This window comes from Crocodylus porosus, unplaced genomic scaffold (genome assembly GCF_001723895.1).
Source record: "Crocodylus porosus isolate Cpor-Errol unplaced genomic scaffold, CroPor_comp1, whole genome shotgun sequence".
NCBI lineage: Eukaryota > Metazoa > Chordata > Crocodylia > Crocodylidae > Crocodylus > Crocodylus porosus.
In genome coordinates, this window is record NW_017728949.1 from 44,867,892 (window position 1) to 44,884,857 (window position 16,966).

The 16,966-nt window shown below is 40.1% G+C and overlaps 1 protein-coding gene across 2 annotated transcripts in view; it reads left to right on the top strand.

The window, feature by feature from the left end:
* LRP2 (LDL receptor related protein 2) overlaps nucleotides 1–16,966 on the top strand; it is a 179,069-nt gene that overhangs the window by 135,478 nt on the left and 26,625 nt on the right. For both annotated transcript variants that reach the window (XM_019553734.1, XM_019553736.1), the window contains exons 56-64: nucleotides 1,343–1,471; nucleotides 2,934–3,053; nucleotides 4,122–4,238; nucleotides 4,498–4,614; nucleotides 8,914–9,051; nucleotides 10,085–10,207; nucleotides 11,375–11,503; nucleotides 13,925–14,056; nucleotides 15,576–15,707. In XM_019553734.1, the coding sequence (XP_019409279.1) occupies nucleotides 1,343–1,471; nucleotides 2,934–3,053; nucleotides 4,122–4,238; nucleotides 4,498–4,614; nucleotides 8,914–9,051; nucleotides 10,085–10,207; nucleotides 11,375–11,503; nucleotides 13,925–14,056; nucleotides 15,576–15,707 (1,137 nt within the window). The remainder of the gene's footprint in view (nucleotides 1–1,342; nucleotides 1,472–2,933; nucleotides 3,054–4,121; nucleotides 4,239–4,497; nucleotides 4,615–8,913; nucleotides 9,052–10,084; nucleotides 10,208–11,374; nucleotides 11,504–13,924; nucleotides 14,057–15,575; nucleotides 15,708–16,966) is intronic.

The following is a 16,966-nucleotide window of genomic DNA, read 5'->3' on the forward strand; positions in this document are numbered from 1 at the left end:
GTCGGACTAGGTGATCTACTCAGGTCCCTTCTGACCCTAGAAACTATGAAACTATGAAACTATAAAGTATATATTGATATTTAAAGAAAAGGCTTAGTGTACCAATAGGACACATCACCTGGAGAAATGCATGCTAATACAACTGAGGGAAAAATATTCAGAAAAGGGAGAAGGAAATCTTGGAAGCAGTAATGCTAAAAGGAACTGAGGGGCAATGCAAGGAAACAGTAGGAAATAAATATAACAACTAAAAAGGTCAACATAGTTTTAGGCTGAATACAAGGAGGCATCAGGTCATGGAATAGGAAGGTAATAGTATCTCTCCACACTGTGCACGTAACATAATACTTGAAACATGGTGATGATTTTCTTGGCACCTTGGTACTAGAAATATAGGCCACTTGAATTGGAATGGTGGGTTTTGCAGCCTCTGAGCTGCGGGAGGGCCAAATGCTTCCCTTCATGGCTGTGACGCTCCCTTGGGGCCACCTGGGCATGGTGCTTGTAGGCAGGTGCTGCCTCAACTCGCAGGCAGCACCCAGCCCCATCCAACAGTGCTCTGGCAAGCTTGGGCTTGGTGAGCTTCCAGCACCCTGTGTATCATCCCCGCCATCTGTGGTCACCCAGGAACGGGCTGGCTTGCCCCTGGGGCAGTGTGGGAAGGTGGTAGGAGGGCGGTTGGGTGTACTGGCGGCCAGAGAAGGTGGCAGGGATGGTGCACTGTCCCCACCACCTTCTCCAGATGTATTGCTGCCATTTGTTACATAGCAAACTAAAATACAGCAGATGTGTTTTATTTTGCTACATAACAATATCATTTAAAGTGAAATATGCTGCCTCACTTGTACAGCGTGACAAAATTCAAACAAAATACAAGTGTAAATGGTGATATCATTAAAGCAGTGCAAAAGGGCTTTTAAACCTTTTTAAAGGCCGATTTCATCATGTGTTCAAGTGCCTATATTGACTACTTAGAGTACTGTAAAGAGGAGCAGCACTTGCGAAGATGCAAGGGTTGACTTTTCAGGAGAGAGTAACAAACAGAATGAGAGTGAATACATTTGTCTGTGGCTGTTCAGATGATGATTCTTGCTGCTGTTTGGCCACCCCTGTTCTGGCACATTTAGAGCTAACCTAGATATACTGCTAGGAAATGTGTGTAAGAGCTCAGTTGTGAGCCAGCAGGCAGAAGGGCTTGATGACCAGACAGGTAATGGAGAGAAGTTAGAAATCAACCATTTAAAAGTCAGAAATCAACCATTTAAAGTCACATCCATATATCAGGAAGACCTGGTTTCAGGCTAGGTATCAGGTACTTAAAAAACTCTTTCATATGTTTTAGTGAGTCCTGCCTATCGATGTGATAGCCACACAGAATTCAGCTGTAGAACCAATTACCGCTGCATACCACTCTGGGCACTATGCAATGGCAATAATGACTGCAGAGACAATAGTGATGAACAAGGCTGTGGTAAGTATGATTACAAGATGCTTGTAACATCATCTTAGATTGCAAATGTTTCTCCACAATGCAGGTTTTTTTTTCCTTTCTGGAACATTTCTCAATAAAAATTCATATATTTATGCATGGTTCATTTCTCTGACTCGCTCAAGGCTACTATGCATCTTACATGCTATAGCCCTTGAAAATTAGATTATTAATTTTGACTATTATGTCTGTGCTTGTGACTGAAGTTGTATAAAAGTGATGTTGTAGTCATGATGTTCCAGAAATTATGGGAGAGGCAAGGATTTTTTAGGGCGATAACTTTTATTGGAAAAACTTTGTAGTTGGAATAAAGTTAGACAAGCTTTCCAATGTCTTGCATTCAAAAGCTTGTCTAAATTTATCCCAGCTACACAGTTAATCCAAAAAAAGGTATCACCCTAAGATATCCTTGCCTCTTTTATAAGAGTTATTTTTGCCTGCCTTGAAATATTGCTGTAGTAACACAGACTGGGTGCATCTACATGAGATGCTGTATCACCGTAGCGATATGCAATGGCAGTGTAGCATGCCACTATAGCAACGTAGCATCGGTGGGCACAAACTGTGATGACAATTCTACATTACCATAGTGATGAGCTACCCCATTATAGTGCATTGCTACGGCTGCTAAAAATAACTGTGCGCTGTCAGGACAGCACAGTAACAACTGCATGGTAGGGGTACATGTAAATGCTCCCACTGTGTTGCACAGTTTTCTTTCCATGTCTCTTTAAAGCTACTTCTTTATTTGAGAATAGTCCATCAATTCCACCAGTGCTAAGGCATAGTAATGTTTCCCCAAACTCTGAAAGCTGTTTTGAAACTATTTGTGGTTGTACAAATTAAGCTTGCAGTCCTGTGAGATCACTACATCTACTTCAGAACAATCCAGAAAAAACAGGGTACGGCTATGCACCATGCAGCATGCCATATGTTTTTCAAGCTCTGGCCTTAGGTTAATAAAAAGTGTATGTCATTCTTTGAGTCATCACAGTCATGCCCATATATACACAGACTGGCAGTAGTTTTCATAGAAGTGCTTATTCTACATATAATATGATCCATTCCTTTTCTTGATGCAGTTTGTTTTATTCTTTCCTCTTCTGAGGATAGTGAGGCTCTTGGCTTTTCCCAAACAGTCATTGTTTTTATGACATTGTCACTCTGCAAGATCTGTATGGGAAGCATCATCCTCCCTTTCCAGAAAATTAATGTGTCCAGAAAATCTCTTTAAAAGCATAAAGAGTTTTTCATAGCATTCCCTTCCTAACCTCATACCGTCACATAGATACATTCCCTAACTGCTTTTTTTTTTTAAATCCCTTGGTCCATTTAATGGTATGGAAAGGTCCATCCACTACTATCTTCAGTGGAAATAATCCAAAGATTATTTTAATGTGTGCTGGTTTTTTTTTGTCAAAGTGATTAATTGTATGCATTGCAGAAGAGATGACTTGTAATCCTCTGGGAGATTTCCGCTGTGACAATCACCGATGCATCCCGCTGCGCTGGAAGTGTGATGGAGATAATGACTGTGGAGATGAGTCTGATGAACGCAGCTGCAGTGAGTTCTCACTTGCCTGTCATAACAACGTTTCTACCTTTTTACTTAAATTGTTTTTCTATTTTTTTACAAAAATTAGGTACTTGACCTTAAAGCCAACTTTAAGGGTGGGTGACATGGGCAACCACCAAGGGTGCTGCAGTCAAGGGAGTGCCCCATGCACACGTGTATGAGCAGCCTGTGCTCACAACAGCACTCTCCCCCTGCCCCATCCTGGCCGAACCCCACCCCAGGAAGAGTTGGACCAGCCATTTCTCAGGAGTTGGGCCAGACAGTGTGGATGCCTGCCTGCTTGCCTGCCTGCCTGATGCGCCATGTTATTCTGCCTCCCTGCTGAACTGTGCCCCATGCCCCTGCCTGCCTGCTTCTGCCTGCTGCAGCATTGCTGACTTGTTGGGGGGGCACCAGGAGAGGTGCCAATGAGTGGGGTGAAGCCAGGGGAGGTGTAGGGGGGTGGCAAAATATAAGTTCACCCAGGGCACCATTTTCTCCTAAGGGTGACTCTGTTTGGCCTCTAGGTTCAGCAGTCCAGTTATTCCACTCTGTAGTCTGTATTCTCTAGGCACAATATTCAGAATGCCATATGAAAGAAAACCTATGTAGAAAACAAAGATAATGATTGATAGATACCATTGCAATACATACAAAAATATTAGTCTACACAGTGTAAGGGACCAAACCAATTCTGTGCTTTGTTTTTGTGTGTGTTTCCTAACTTAGGGTAATAGTTCAGGCTCAGTCCCAAACAAAATCTATCTGGCTCTCTGTCTGTCTCCTTTTCACTCTCCCTCTTTTTTTTTTTAATTGAGAGATGTAGCTTTCTACAGATAAAAATCACTTTTTTAAATAAAACAAAATATTTGATATTAACCCATAGCACTGTAGAGAGACATGATATTTGGCATCAACTCCATATGCAGAATGCTGTTTTCATAGGGACTGAATGTTTTAATGAATATCTAAGGTCAAGCAGTAATCACTTCCCCTGTTGTAATGAGATTGACTTGAATGTTTAAAGCTGTAGTTGGGTGATTTCATATGCTGTTTGCATTGCCATTTTAATTGAAGGGCCTCGGGAATGCACAGAAAGTGAATACCGATGTGACAATTTGCGCTGTATTCCTTCTCGATGGATATGCGATCATGATAATGATTGTGAAGATAATTCAGATGAACGTGACTGTGGTATGTATTGACTTCTGGAACTTTGAGGTTTAAAAAGATTCTGCAAAATTCTGTCATAAAGCAAACACTATTAGTAAAATGGCCTTTACTACACCTCATATTTACTTTGACTTAGGACAAGAAATTACTCAAATCCTTTGGTAAATTTAGTGTGGATTGTAAATTGCTAATTTTTAATGGCATCTACTGTACACAAAATATGTATGCCTTTAACAGATAATAGAAGGACATTTCAGTAATCATTTTCGATTGTTTTCAGAGTTGAGGACCTGCCATCCTGGATATTTCCAGTGTAACAGTGGGCACTGTATTGCAGACCGCTTCAAATGCGATGGAAGTGCAGACTGTCTTGATTTCTCTGATGAAGCAACTTGTCGTGAGTTAAAAGCTTTGTGCCTGGTACTTATAGGGGATACAGGGCTGATTTGAAATCCTTCAGTTTTAGAGAAACTTACTATTTTTACCACTTGCTTAATACAGTGAACCAAATCTTGAGACAGTGAATGCTGCAATTCCCAATAATTTCAGCAATAATTTGGGAAAGATTTGATACCTTGAGCAAGTTTGTAATCTGTTAATGAGTTGCCAGCTAAGCAGATGAAAAGAATGCACTTGCTGAACAGATTAATGTCTGAGGGGAAGCCCTCATCTTTGCAAAGGTGGTCTAGCATAGCACAATGTGCGGATTTGCTATATTTTCTCATATACAATATGCCCCCAAATAAAGCACATGCTTATTTTTGGAGTCACCTGCCCCTGCGTGGCATAGAGTAAGTCCTCCTGGGAACAGAATGGCCAGGAAGTGTGGCATCCCAGGAGACAGTCTGGGTGAGGCAGCAGGCAGCAGAGACTTTCTTCCACACTAGGAAGACAGTCTGGGGAAAGTCTAATGAGCTGTCACACTTTCTGAACACTTTGTGTTCCTAAGAGGACTTTCTCTGTAACACAAGACTAGGCTGCAGATCCTTGCATGGGCAATAGCAAGACAGTTCTTTAAGTAGTTCTTCAAATAAGTTCCTGTAAATACAGTGTTATTTCCACATCACAAGCCTTATGAAAATACTGCCAGTGGCTCACTTGATGCTTCAGGCACAAGCTACAGTGCTCAGCCAGTAGCTGTGACTGTGAAAGGGTTAACAAATGAATCCTTCCTTTCAGCTTATTGACTGTCACTGGTGGCAGCCATCTTATCAGCTGCATGGCATGTACAGTGTCTCCAGGTGTCCTTCTTTTCCAGTGAAGAAAACAGCTTTCTAACTTAAGACACACCCAGTGGTGATGCATTTGGGGTGTATGTGAGTACACATGCACCCTGTAAGAGTGCTAGTGTACCCCCTGACCAGCTGTGCTCGCCGCTTAGGCAAAGGGCAGGGAGAGCAGGTGGGAGTGCTAGTGCTCCCCCTGCAAACGCCAGCCAGGCAGTAGAGCACTGTTGTGCTCCCAGAAGCGGCTGCAGCCATTCCTGGAAGTGGCCGCAGCCACTTCCGGAAGTGGCAGCGATTGACTGTCTCATGATCAGCCATGTGGGGCCTGCCCCCCTGTCAGCAATGTCATCCATGAGGGATTCCTCCCCCTCCCCGGTTGGCAGGATGGTCACCGACTGGTAGCTGGGGGGGTATATGCCCCCCCAACTAAGACGGCACCAGTTGCCCATGCACACACCCCAAGTTTGGGGGGCTGATTTGGGGGAAAAGGGTGTGTGCTGTATGTGAGAAAATATGGTAGGTAAATGTAGGTCTGTCAACCATTACACAAGACAAAACTGTTTCGTAAACATTTCAGGGCCTAGAACACTATAACAGGGTACCCTAGTGTACCCTTGTAGACCATATTTGTAGTGTGCACAGTCTTAGATAATTTCCTCCATTTATCAATGAGGCAAAATAAACAACTTGCTTTTGTTTTGTCATCTTCTTGACTGTGGCAGCAAACTATGCTGAATTATACTTTAAAACAGTGGTGCCCAGCTCATCTGTTCCCACAGGTTGTATGCAGGGTTCAGGAATGCTCCACAGGCCTGATCCAAGGTGCAAGGCTAGATGAATTGGGCACCATTGCCCTATATGAATCTGTGTTTTAAAAAGCACACTGAAGCTCATGCTGTTTCTTTTAGGTTTGGGGATGAAAATATATAATTTGAAAATACAAACACTGTGGGTACATCTATACAAGATACTTTATTGAAGATTAGAGCTAATTACTGTGTAGTAACCATCACCATCTACACATACATATGTTTACTATGCAGTAATTTGTAATAATTGTGAATAAAATTGCTACCTATGAATACAAGAAGCAAATTTACTCTTGATTACTTAGTGCATGTGTAGACACCTCACTGGGAGCAAATGTGCTCCTGGTCAGCCAGGCACCAGGGGGCAGAAGATAGCTTCCTACTGGCTTGCTACCTGCTGCTGAGGTGGGCTTCACCACTGCAGCCCAGGTGGGGACTACGTTCCCCTGCTTCCTTATCTCCTAGCCTCTGCTTTGCAATTGATAATTTCTCCTAGCCCAGGCCTCGGCACTGTGGAGCTCAGGCTGGGAGATAAGCATCTCCCAGCCCAGCCCCCATAACTGAGGGGCTGGCGTTGGGAGATAAGAAGCCTGCCCTAGCAGAAGGCAGCTCCCAGGGACAGGAACAATGTCCCAGGCTGTGCCCGGGGACAGCTGCCTCTTGACCCCATACCTCCTGCCAGCCTCTGGGCTACCACCCAGTGGGAACCTAGAGCTCCCTGTACCTGATGCAGGGGCCCAGTGGAAGGCCTCAGGGAGCAGAAGCAGTCTGCTGCTAGGAGTAGCAAACTGCTTCCACATCTCTGCATGAGAGTTTTACTTTAGAGTAAACTTCTCCTAGATTATTTGCAATGCCTCTGGAAGGCATGTTCTAACCCTCTGTCTGTGGATGTGACCAAAGTGCACTGCCACACTCACCCGCCTGTGCTCTCCCTCTCTCTCTCTCTGTTACTGTCTTCAAATATATGCACTCCTTAACCTCCATACCTTAACTGGGAGCTATTGCAATTAACATGGCAATCACAGCCCCATTGTCAAATTTCCTGCATAGGAACTTTGCAGGCCAACTGACATAGCTGTGGGTGCATCCACATGTAGCTGCATGGCACCTTTGTTACTGTGCTGTCATTAGTACTTCATACCATGCCAGCCATGCACAGTTATTTTTGGCTGCTACATTGCTATAGCAATGTACTGTAACAAGGGAGCGCATTGCTATGTGATGTAGAGGCAGCATCATGGTTTTTGCCAACAGAAACTACACGTAACTATGGCACTGTAGAGTCTTGTGTAGACGTGTCCAGAGTGGACTTATTTTGGCCTAGAGGCTGGATCTTCATCACCCTTGCTTTAAATCCATTTGGGAGGTACAGCTTTTCAGGATACAGTTCTGCTAGTTATAAGATATTTCTTGTGCCCAGCTCCCCTGTGTGCTCTCATTTGTGCTGACTGCCACTTGATTCCCAGGTAAAATTTAAATTGGTGGTTATGACATGTAGAACTCATAGCCTTGGTACCTAACGTGCCTTAGAAGACTGCATTTTTTCTAAAATTAATTAAAAAAAAAGATTGAGATCATCTTCCCAGGTACTTGAGATAGCAATCCTAGTTTAATGGAAAGGGACTAATGACAGGATGTTTTTAGTGTTCTGTCCTGGAACTTAGTTACCAATACATTTGCTTCACTAGAATGTAGTTTAGACAACCTGGCCATGTCTACATGTACACATATACTGTGCAGTAACTAAAATTACTGTGTGGTGTAGGCACTTGTCTACGCATGCATGCCTGTACTGTGGAATAAATATGGCAACTTACACCAATTTCAGTGTAAATTTGATACCTGCATCATCATGGAGGTATCAAATTTATGCCTGATTAATTACTGCACAGCAGTGCACATGTAGATACCTTACTGCGCAGTAACACTGTGTGGAGACTAATATGGGACTAAAATTAGTCCCAAATCAGTCCACACACAGTGTTAATGCGCTTTAACACCTGCATGTGTAAACACTGGCCTATTTCCACTTACTGTGCAGTAATTTACTACACAGTAAACTTAAGCCAGCGTAAATGCACATGTAGACATGCCCCCTTTGTAGCAGGTTGTAAATTGCATATATTCCTTGACTTTTTTCAGGAAGTGGGGAAACAAGATTGCCTAGAAAGGAACTGATAGGCTGTAGGAGCTAATGAAAATAGTCTGGGGAAGGTGATCTATTTATGGTCTTTTTTGTTTTGTTTTTAACTGATGAGTTGCATTATTTTGAAACTCCTGTTAAGTGGGTGGGCACCTTATGAATGTGAATTAATAATTAATATTACTGTTTGCATTTAGCCATACGCTATTAGAGAGTTGGCATTAAATGTATATAAATTCCATGTACTGCCAATGACACCTGGAAACAGTGCCAGTAAAACTTGCAGCATCTCCTTATGGTTTATTAGTTGGCTTTCTAAAAACTCCATCTAAATTAATCAACTCTCCATCTACCTGGCGGCTTTCACTCCATGCTGCCTGCTGGACTCTGACTTTGTACTTATATAGCCATCTTCTTCTATAGAGGGGTGCAGGAGAGATGATGGCATATGAGTGACCTGTATATTATTTCAAATTGAATTTTTTTTTTATACTAACAGTTGAATTTCTTTCCACAAGCAACACGCTATCCTAATGGAACCTATTGTCCACCTTCAATGTTTGAGTGTAGAAACCATATTTGTATTCAGCCATATTGGAAATGTGATGGTGACAATGACTGTGGAGATGACTCTGATGAAGAACTTCACCTATGCTGTAAGAAATAAAAATGAAATTAACATGAATACTATTGCCTGTATTGATTAAAGTCTATATAAGAATTGCTTGTATTGCCTGAATACTAGTGCCTGCATTGATCAAGGTCTATACAATAGCATTACAATAATTAATGGTACAGAAATAAGAACTAAATAATAAATACTTTCTTTTGCTTCCTGAATGTTCAAAGCACATTCAAGAAAAGTGCTAAGACAACATTTTCTACACTCTTTTGCTATATTTTTTTACTCAGATATCTTCATTATTTGTAGGTAACTGTGTATGTAGATCTACAAGAAGGGAGACAGCAAATCAAACCTGGTTTCCATAGGAAAGAGATATGAACAATAGTCATCATTGGTCCTCATTTTCCAAATGGGTGCCTAACATTAAGGCTCTTACTAGGGGCTTCATTTTTTTCAGAAGTGTTGAGGATTCCAGACTCCTTTTAGAGTCGGAACATGTATTTAAATGAGGAGTATGAGTCCTAACATAAGGCGCTCGTACTTGCAAATTTCGACCGATAGATATAAAAAAAGATGCTGGTAATATTTCTGAAGGGATGTTTATTCTTTACATCAAAATAATATGTTCATTAACTCCTTTGTATATGTTAGATAATAACTGCATCTTCATTAATATAGTGAATCAGATTGTATATTAATTTATTATGCTGTTGACAATCTATAGAGTGGAAATCTATGGATTGAAGAAATCTATGGAGTAGAAATAATCCTTAAAACTTCCGTATTTTATGCACTAGTAGGGTCCGTGATACATACCATCTTTTAAAAAAAACAACAAAACTCTACATATGTCATCCTGACACCAATTTTATGTAACCTTATTCAGTGCAGCAAACAAGCCTAATTCCATGCAGTGACAGAAGATGAAGGGAAAATAAACCAGATTTAACCTGTACATCTTTAACTAAAGTAGAGGCACAGGGTAGCAGATATAAGGTAGAAGGTTTCATAGGCTTTCTGCATTAAATGTTTGAATCTTATTTATTTGATCTGCTTGATTTCAGTGTCTATCCCCTGTGAATCACCATTCCGTTTCCGTTGTGAAAACAATCGCTGTATCTACAGTCACGAGCTGTGCAACCAGGAAGATGATTGTGGAGATGGAAGTGATGAGAAAGAGGAGCACTGTATGTTTATGCAGAAATGCACAGTAAATTCAGTATTGAATAGATGTATTTCCTAGTAATTCTACAATTGAGTTGCCATAAACCTTGTAATGTTTAATAATAATTTAAAAATCCCACAAAAAACATAGAATGAATTGGGAATCTTTTAAAACTAGATCTCATCCCAAGGTGATTTGAACTTTGTTTTTTACCATATGGAAAATATGGAGACTGTAAATGCCTAGATGAGTTTAGTATGTAAAAACCCAGCTATCATAGGTCATTAATATGCTAGTAAACTAGTAGTCTTATGGAAAAAATAATGAAATTAAGTTTTATAATGAAGTCTATATATAATATGATGAAATTAATTTTTCATTAATATAATGAAAAATAAAGAGTTGATAGTACAATAAAATAATTATATAGATTGGATTGTCAGATATATGGCTCATGTGCTGATCTGGCCAATATAGCTGCTCCACTTCTCCTGATTGGCTAGCTACTTGTGCTAGGGAATTTGGGAGTGTGTCTAGTAGTGGGCGTGGCCTGCCAAAGAATTGGTGCCCTTTGGCCATGATGGACATGACCACTTGTGGCAGAGGTCCACAGCTGCTTTCCTCACTTGCTGCTACCACCATGGTGGCTGCCACCTCCCCATTATCTCTAAGCTCTGGCCACTATCATCATGCAGGTATCAAAAATATTGAGTCCTGAATAATACTGATGAAGACATTAAATATTTAGGCCTTGATCCTGTAACAGCTTTATTATATTTTGCATAATTCCCGTTGACTCAATGGGAGTTGCATTTGTACCTCCAATAACAGAATTTATCCTCTAAAATTGATCTTATCTATTATTTACTGGCTTGTTATATTGCAGAATATTCTGTTATGCTAACTGTGTGCTGTGTTCTGTATATTAGTGTGATCTCAGGTATAATGTCAGACCAGGGTAAAAGTATAGGGTCAAAGGCTGTTAACTAGTTCACACCATTAAAACAAAAAAGTAGAAGAATAGTTAGATCTTTTGTTTATGAGCATTTTTAATCAACAGTAGTCAAGTTATTTAACCTCCATGTCTCAACTTATTCACCTGTACAGTAGAAAAATGTCAAAATGTCTAACCTCTATGGATATTGAGGCTGAATGTGTGATACAAGAATGTGTGTCTTTTTAATTGTAGGTAAAGATCCTACCCCAAGGCCTTGTACAGCTGAAGAATTCAAGTGCAGTAATGGAAACTGCATTCTGCTACGTTATGTATGTGACAATTACGATGATTGTGGAGACCATTTTGATGAAACAGGCTGCAGTAAGTAACCATTTGGATATATCACTGAAACAAAGCTTTTTAGTAATAGAAACAGTAAGCATATACATTTGAATTGAGCTAAAGTGTAATCATTTGAAACTACCGTTGTTCTTGTTAGCCTGCCATCTGTATCCATAGCTTTCAAAAACACTTACATTTTCTTTGTTTTCCTCTTTCTGAAAGACACCAAGAAGTTTAGTATCTTGATTGTACTAGTTTAGGATAAGGGTCTTTATGTACCACAAGAAGCAGTATGATCATTTTCTAACATGGAGTATGGTATAGAGGCAAGAGTACCCAGCCACTGAAATGATAAGATCAGTAAAAGAAACTAGACTAGTGTTTCTTAACTTTTTTAGACTCAAGGCACCCTTATTAGAGTCAAGGCATTTCTTGGAAAATGCCAGCTCTTAGATTTCACAAATTCCTTGACTACAGAAAAATAACAGTGATTTTTTCTGTTGTAAAGAACTCAGAAAGATTACAACAGGTCAGAATATTATTAACGTTGGGTTCTTATTTGAAATCCTGGGCTCTTCTTGTGAATTGTGTAGGTGTTAACATACCCACTAGTGGTAATACTCAGCTGCAGCCTTAAAATAATTTCATAGCCCCCCAGTTTAAAATCACTGACTTAGATGGATAATTATTTTGGAGTAGATGCTAGACTGGTGTATATTGTCATAGCTTCACTGGAAACAATAATGTGAAAGTTCATAGCAACCAGGGGCCTGGTCTGTGGGTGCAGAATGTGAATGATCCAACAGCTGCATACAGTTCTAGGGCTCAGGTTGAAGTCACAGCTACTCCTTTTTTGTGTTTACCTATGTTGTTAAGAATGTTTCACAAAATCACTGAGAATATGAGTAGGAGAGTCACTGTGAAGTTTTGAGTTTAGGGGAATGTGGTAGGTAGAGAGTTCAAAGGACCTCACCGGAAGGAATCTATCTGACAAAAGCATTTTAATTTGTATATATAGACAGCATGTAATTGTGCTTTCTGCTTGTCAGACTTCCATGGCTTTAAGTGAAAATGTGCCAAATGATACACCAGCGATTGAAATCTTTCATGTTTGCAGTATGCAAATAACTGGTATGCCTCTATGCAGTCCCTTTAGAGGTGATTTGCTTCTTTATTCTCACAACATCCTAGCTGACTTTAAGTAATAAAGCATAATGATAGAATCTGTTGAAAATACAAAAGTATCAAAAAGCTGTGGACCAATGTAAATCAGACATTTTGCTGCCAGTCAGGCTTCTTCAGTTCATGGACAGACATGAGCTCAGTCTGAACTGATGGCAGTTGGATGTTTTCCAGCATCAGGTGACAATGTTAAGCAGAAAGAGGATAAATAACATTAAATACTACTCCCGGCCAAGCAGGGAGACAAATAGCTATTGTTTTGTTTAAAAAATAAAAGGGGTTTTAACTTATATTGCAGGGGTAAATTTTAGACATATAAACAAATATTCTGTGCATATGTACATACTTGTAGTGATATATGTATGTGTACATGAAAATGTGTGTGTATGTACACACACACATACACATTATTTTAAATAGCTTTGGTACACATTTAAAAGGCATAAATAATTGAATATGTGAGATATTATTTTAGGCATAAATCTTCATCTTTCCTTATGTTTTATCAATTCACATTTATCATGTAATTGTTTCTACTTCTCAATTACAGACGTACTTTCTGTATCCCAAGCTAGAAAGTGATTTGTATAAATTATAGTACTGTACTGATTTACTACCAGATGTTTTCATTGCTATGAGAAGAATATCAATTTTAGCTCCTGCTAAATTATACTGTACTATATTGCTTCTTTCTATCATAGGCCTGATCCTGAGGCCACTGAAGTGATTGAAATGACTCAGGTTTACTTTAGCTTATTTTCAATTGAGCAACCTGCTGCCTATTGTAATTTCCAGGCACAACTGATGCAGGGGCTGTATCATAAGCAAGATAAGTTAGAAGTCTTTCTTTTTTGGTGATAAGAGGAAGAAGGAGAACAAGGTGGGCTGACAGAATTAGAAATGGGGCAGCTAACCTACCTAAATCCTGAAGAAGTATCTGCAGCTGTTTGAACTGGTATTTGATACAGTATTTAGGGTTATTTCCCTGAGGTCAGTGTGAGCCTTGGTGGCATTTGGTGAAATTCAGTATGTTACTAATTGCTGACTTGTGTAGACAAAAAGCAGGTCAATGTAAAGATTTTTTTGACTTTGCTGTAACTGGGAAGCTGACCCAGAGGAAGTCCCTGAAAGGCATTTACATCAACTGAAAGATTCTTCTAAGAGGTAAAGAGGAGGCCAACTTTATAATTTAAAATTGCAAACAGAAGACACTTATGAAAATTGCATCTCTCTAATTTATGCATTTTCAATTGTAATAATGATACTTTCCTTTTTCAGATGCAGGGACAGAACGAACTTGTGCTGAAAATATCTGTGAACATAACTGTACCCACTTAAATGAAGGAGGCTTTATCTGTTCCTGCAGGCTGGGGTACAAGGCCAGTGAGCTTGACCGAAACTCCTGTGATGGTATTTCTAATCTTCTAATGATCTTCTCCCTAAAAACTGTTTAGTGGTACCTTAAAATTATTGAAGTGCTTTAATTATTCACATTGTTGCATTAAAACAGGATTTTTGCATGTTCTCCAGGGCTTCCCTTATGTATGTATGTTGCTGCTGACCCATATTTTCTATCCTTGGCAAAGAACTGACTTCCTTCCATAATTTAAATGTGTGAATAATTCCCTTTTTATGGAAATACCACAGTTTGCAATTAGGCAGATTATTATTTGCTTAATTGCATTTAGTGTCTGATCCAACTTCATTTCTCTGCTGATTTCAATGGGTTTGGATCATGCTAGTTACCATTTGCAACTGTTTACAAAAAAATAAATTTCTTTGCTGAGAAATTCACTCATTTGCTTAAAGTGCAGTTTGTGTGCACCAATTCATGCTCAACAGATCAGTAGTTGTGTGGTAAACATAAATATTAATCAATAAAATACATTTGTATTGCTTTTTATTAAGACTCATGCCACAGACTTGGACACAATCAAAAGAGATGGAGCCAGGTTCTTGTCTGTTATCTTTCTGTGCAGGAATGCTTAGTAACCTCTGTAGTGTTGGGGGTACAGGTGCGTACACTGAGAAGCTGCTGAGAAGAGCATTTGGTCTACAGAATGTTTTAATGTTTCTGCTAATATGCTTTATGGGAAGAAATCAGCTGGCCTCTCAGGTTCCAGACTTCCTTGTTGGGGCTGACAGAACAAGCTTTAATACTTATAAACCAGGCTTATTGGATTTGGAAATGACTGGACAATATATAATGGAATCTCAATGTCATTTTTAGAGTAACTTTCTAGAACATCTGTACTTCAGATCCTGAATATCTTAGTATGTAGAGGGCTATTATAGACAATCTGGAACATAGACTTATTGTGCATGGATCCCCCACTGTGACGGTCTGATCCCCAGAAGTCCCTGTCCTTGCAGAGTTGAACAGTGGGGATGTCCTGTCTTGCAGAGGTTACATCATTGGCCTTCTCCCCATCTTCTGGGGCAGCATGAAGGGGCAGCTTTTCTTATGAGAAGCAGAAGTGGCTTCTTGTCCCCCAGAAGTTATCCTAGCATTCAGGGTGTATGTATCTGCCTATTTGGGTGGGCGTGCCAGGTCTGCTCTATATATTTGCTCCTGCCACACACACAAACCAGTTTTGCATTGGTGTTGGTAGGACTTTTTTTCCTTTCCCCAGAGAAGTGAGGTCTTGGTTGCTAACACATAATGATGAATGGAACGAACCACCCATCTCAGAGTTACTTTGTCAGGCTATTTACAGACTCAGGAAGATATCATTGCCTCAGTTACAAGGTCCCTTCCAGCCCTAATGTCTATGAATCTATTAATATAAAGGGTGCTAGAAAAAGACGAACCTCCTTCATGCTGAATAAGTATATTTTCCTTATTTGAGCAGGAAAGCAGCAGATCTAAATGTAAAAGCGATCCATCTTTTTGTAACCCTAGATAACATCTCTTTTCATTTGTGTTTAGATATCAATGAGTGTGAGCTGTTTGGGACCTGTCCCCAGGACTGTAAGAATTCTAAAGGAAGTTATGAGTGTTTCTGTGCAGATGGCTTTAGGTCTGTGGGCGATCAGCTGGGAAAACAGTGTGCAGCCATTGGTATGTTTAACTAACACTTAGGTAAATTGTAAGGAGCAAGCTGAGTGTTGCATAAATGGAAGGTACCCCATTGCAATGAATGAAAACAAGTATCTCTTTTCTCTGGTAGCAGATTATCTAGATATTGCATTCTTGTGGGCAGGAATGTAAATGCTCCCTCCCTGCTTTCATTTTAAACATTAAATGCCATGCCCTAAAAAATGGCTTGGGTGCTTTTCCTCCCTTCCCCCCAAATTTCCTGAAAACAAAAGACTGCCTGTGCTGCAGTTGTCAGCAGAAGAAAATTAAACCTGCCCATTAGCCCCACTCCTGAAAGTTTGGTTTTTGTAACCTAAGTATTTATCAGAAGATAGTTACATTAAACGGGTGCAAATCAAAGACACTTTGCTGACAGATCACCATTTATTGTTCATGGACTGATGAACACAAACAGAAGGCATTTGGCTGTTTGATAACTTCAATCATTAGTTCTCTGTCATAGGTTAATGTGAGTGACAGACATTAAATAGGTAGAAATTTGGCTTAGAAAATGAAAGACAAAGAGCTGAAGAAAGGAGAAAAACAGGTGACAGTGGAACAGTAATAATATACATACTTGACAGCTTTTAGAGATTAAGTGTCAGATGAGAAGATTATTGTGTACACTCTCCAGGCTGTGTGTAAGGAGCTGAGGTACCTAACTCAGCTACAGATTCAAAAGATGGCCAGTACCTGAAATTTAGGCAATGCTACACTCAATATGGTTCTAGCCCAGGGAGCTTATTACGCTGAGTGGGTGCATTGACTTCAACAGACTAATCATGGTTATTGACACTAAGATCAGTAATAAACAATTGTAATACTTGGCACCAGTCTTTCAGACCCAAGAGATTTGGGTAGCTTATATGAAGTAAAAATAAGCATTTATTCTTATTTAGAGTGAACTTCTGAAACTTCTTTGATCGACAACTCTTCACCAGGGTGCCCTTAGGGAAAACCAGGAGTAATGGTCACAAACTCCCGGAAGACCACTTCTGGCTCAACATTAGGAAAACCTTTGCAGTCAAGGTGTCCAAACTGTGGAATAAACTCCCTCCAGAGGTGGTGCAATCTCCTACCCCGGAAATCTTCAAGAGGAGATTGGGCGGTCACCTTGCTGGGGTCACGTGACCCCCAGTTATCTAGTGCAGGGGGGCTGGACCCGAGGATCTCCCGAGGTCTCTTTCAGCCTCACAATCTATGAATTACTCATTGTCATCTTCTTTATATATATGAGTATA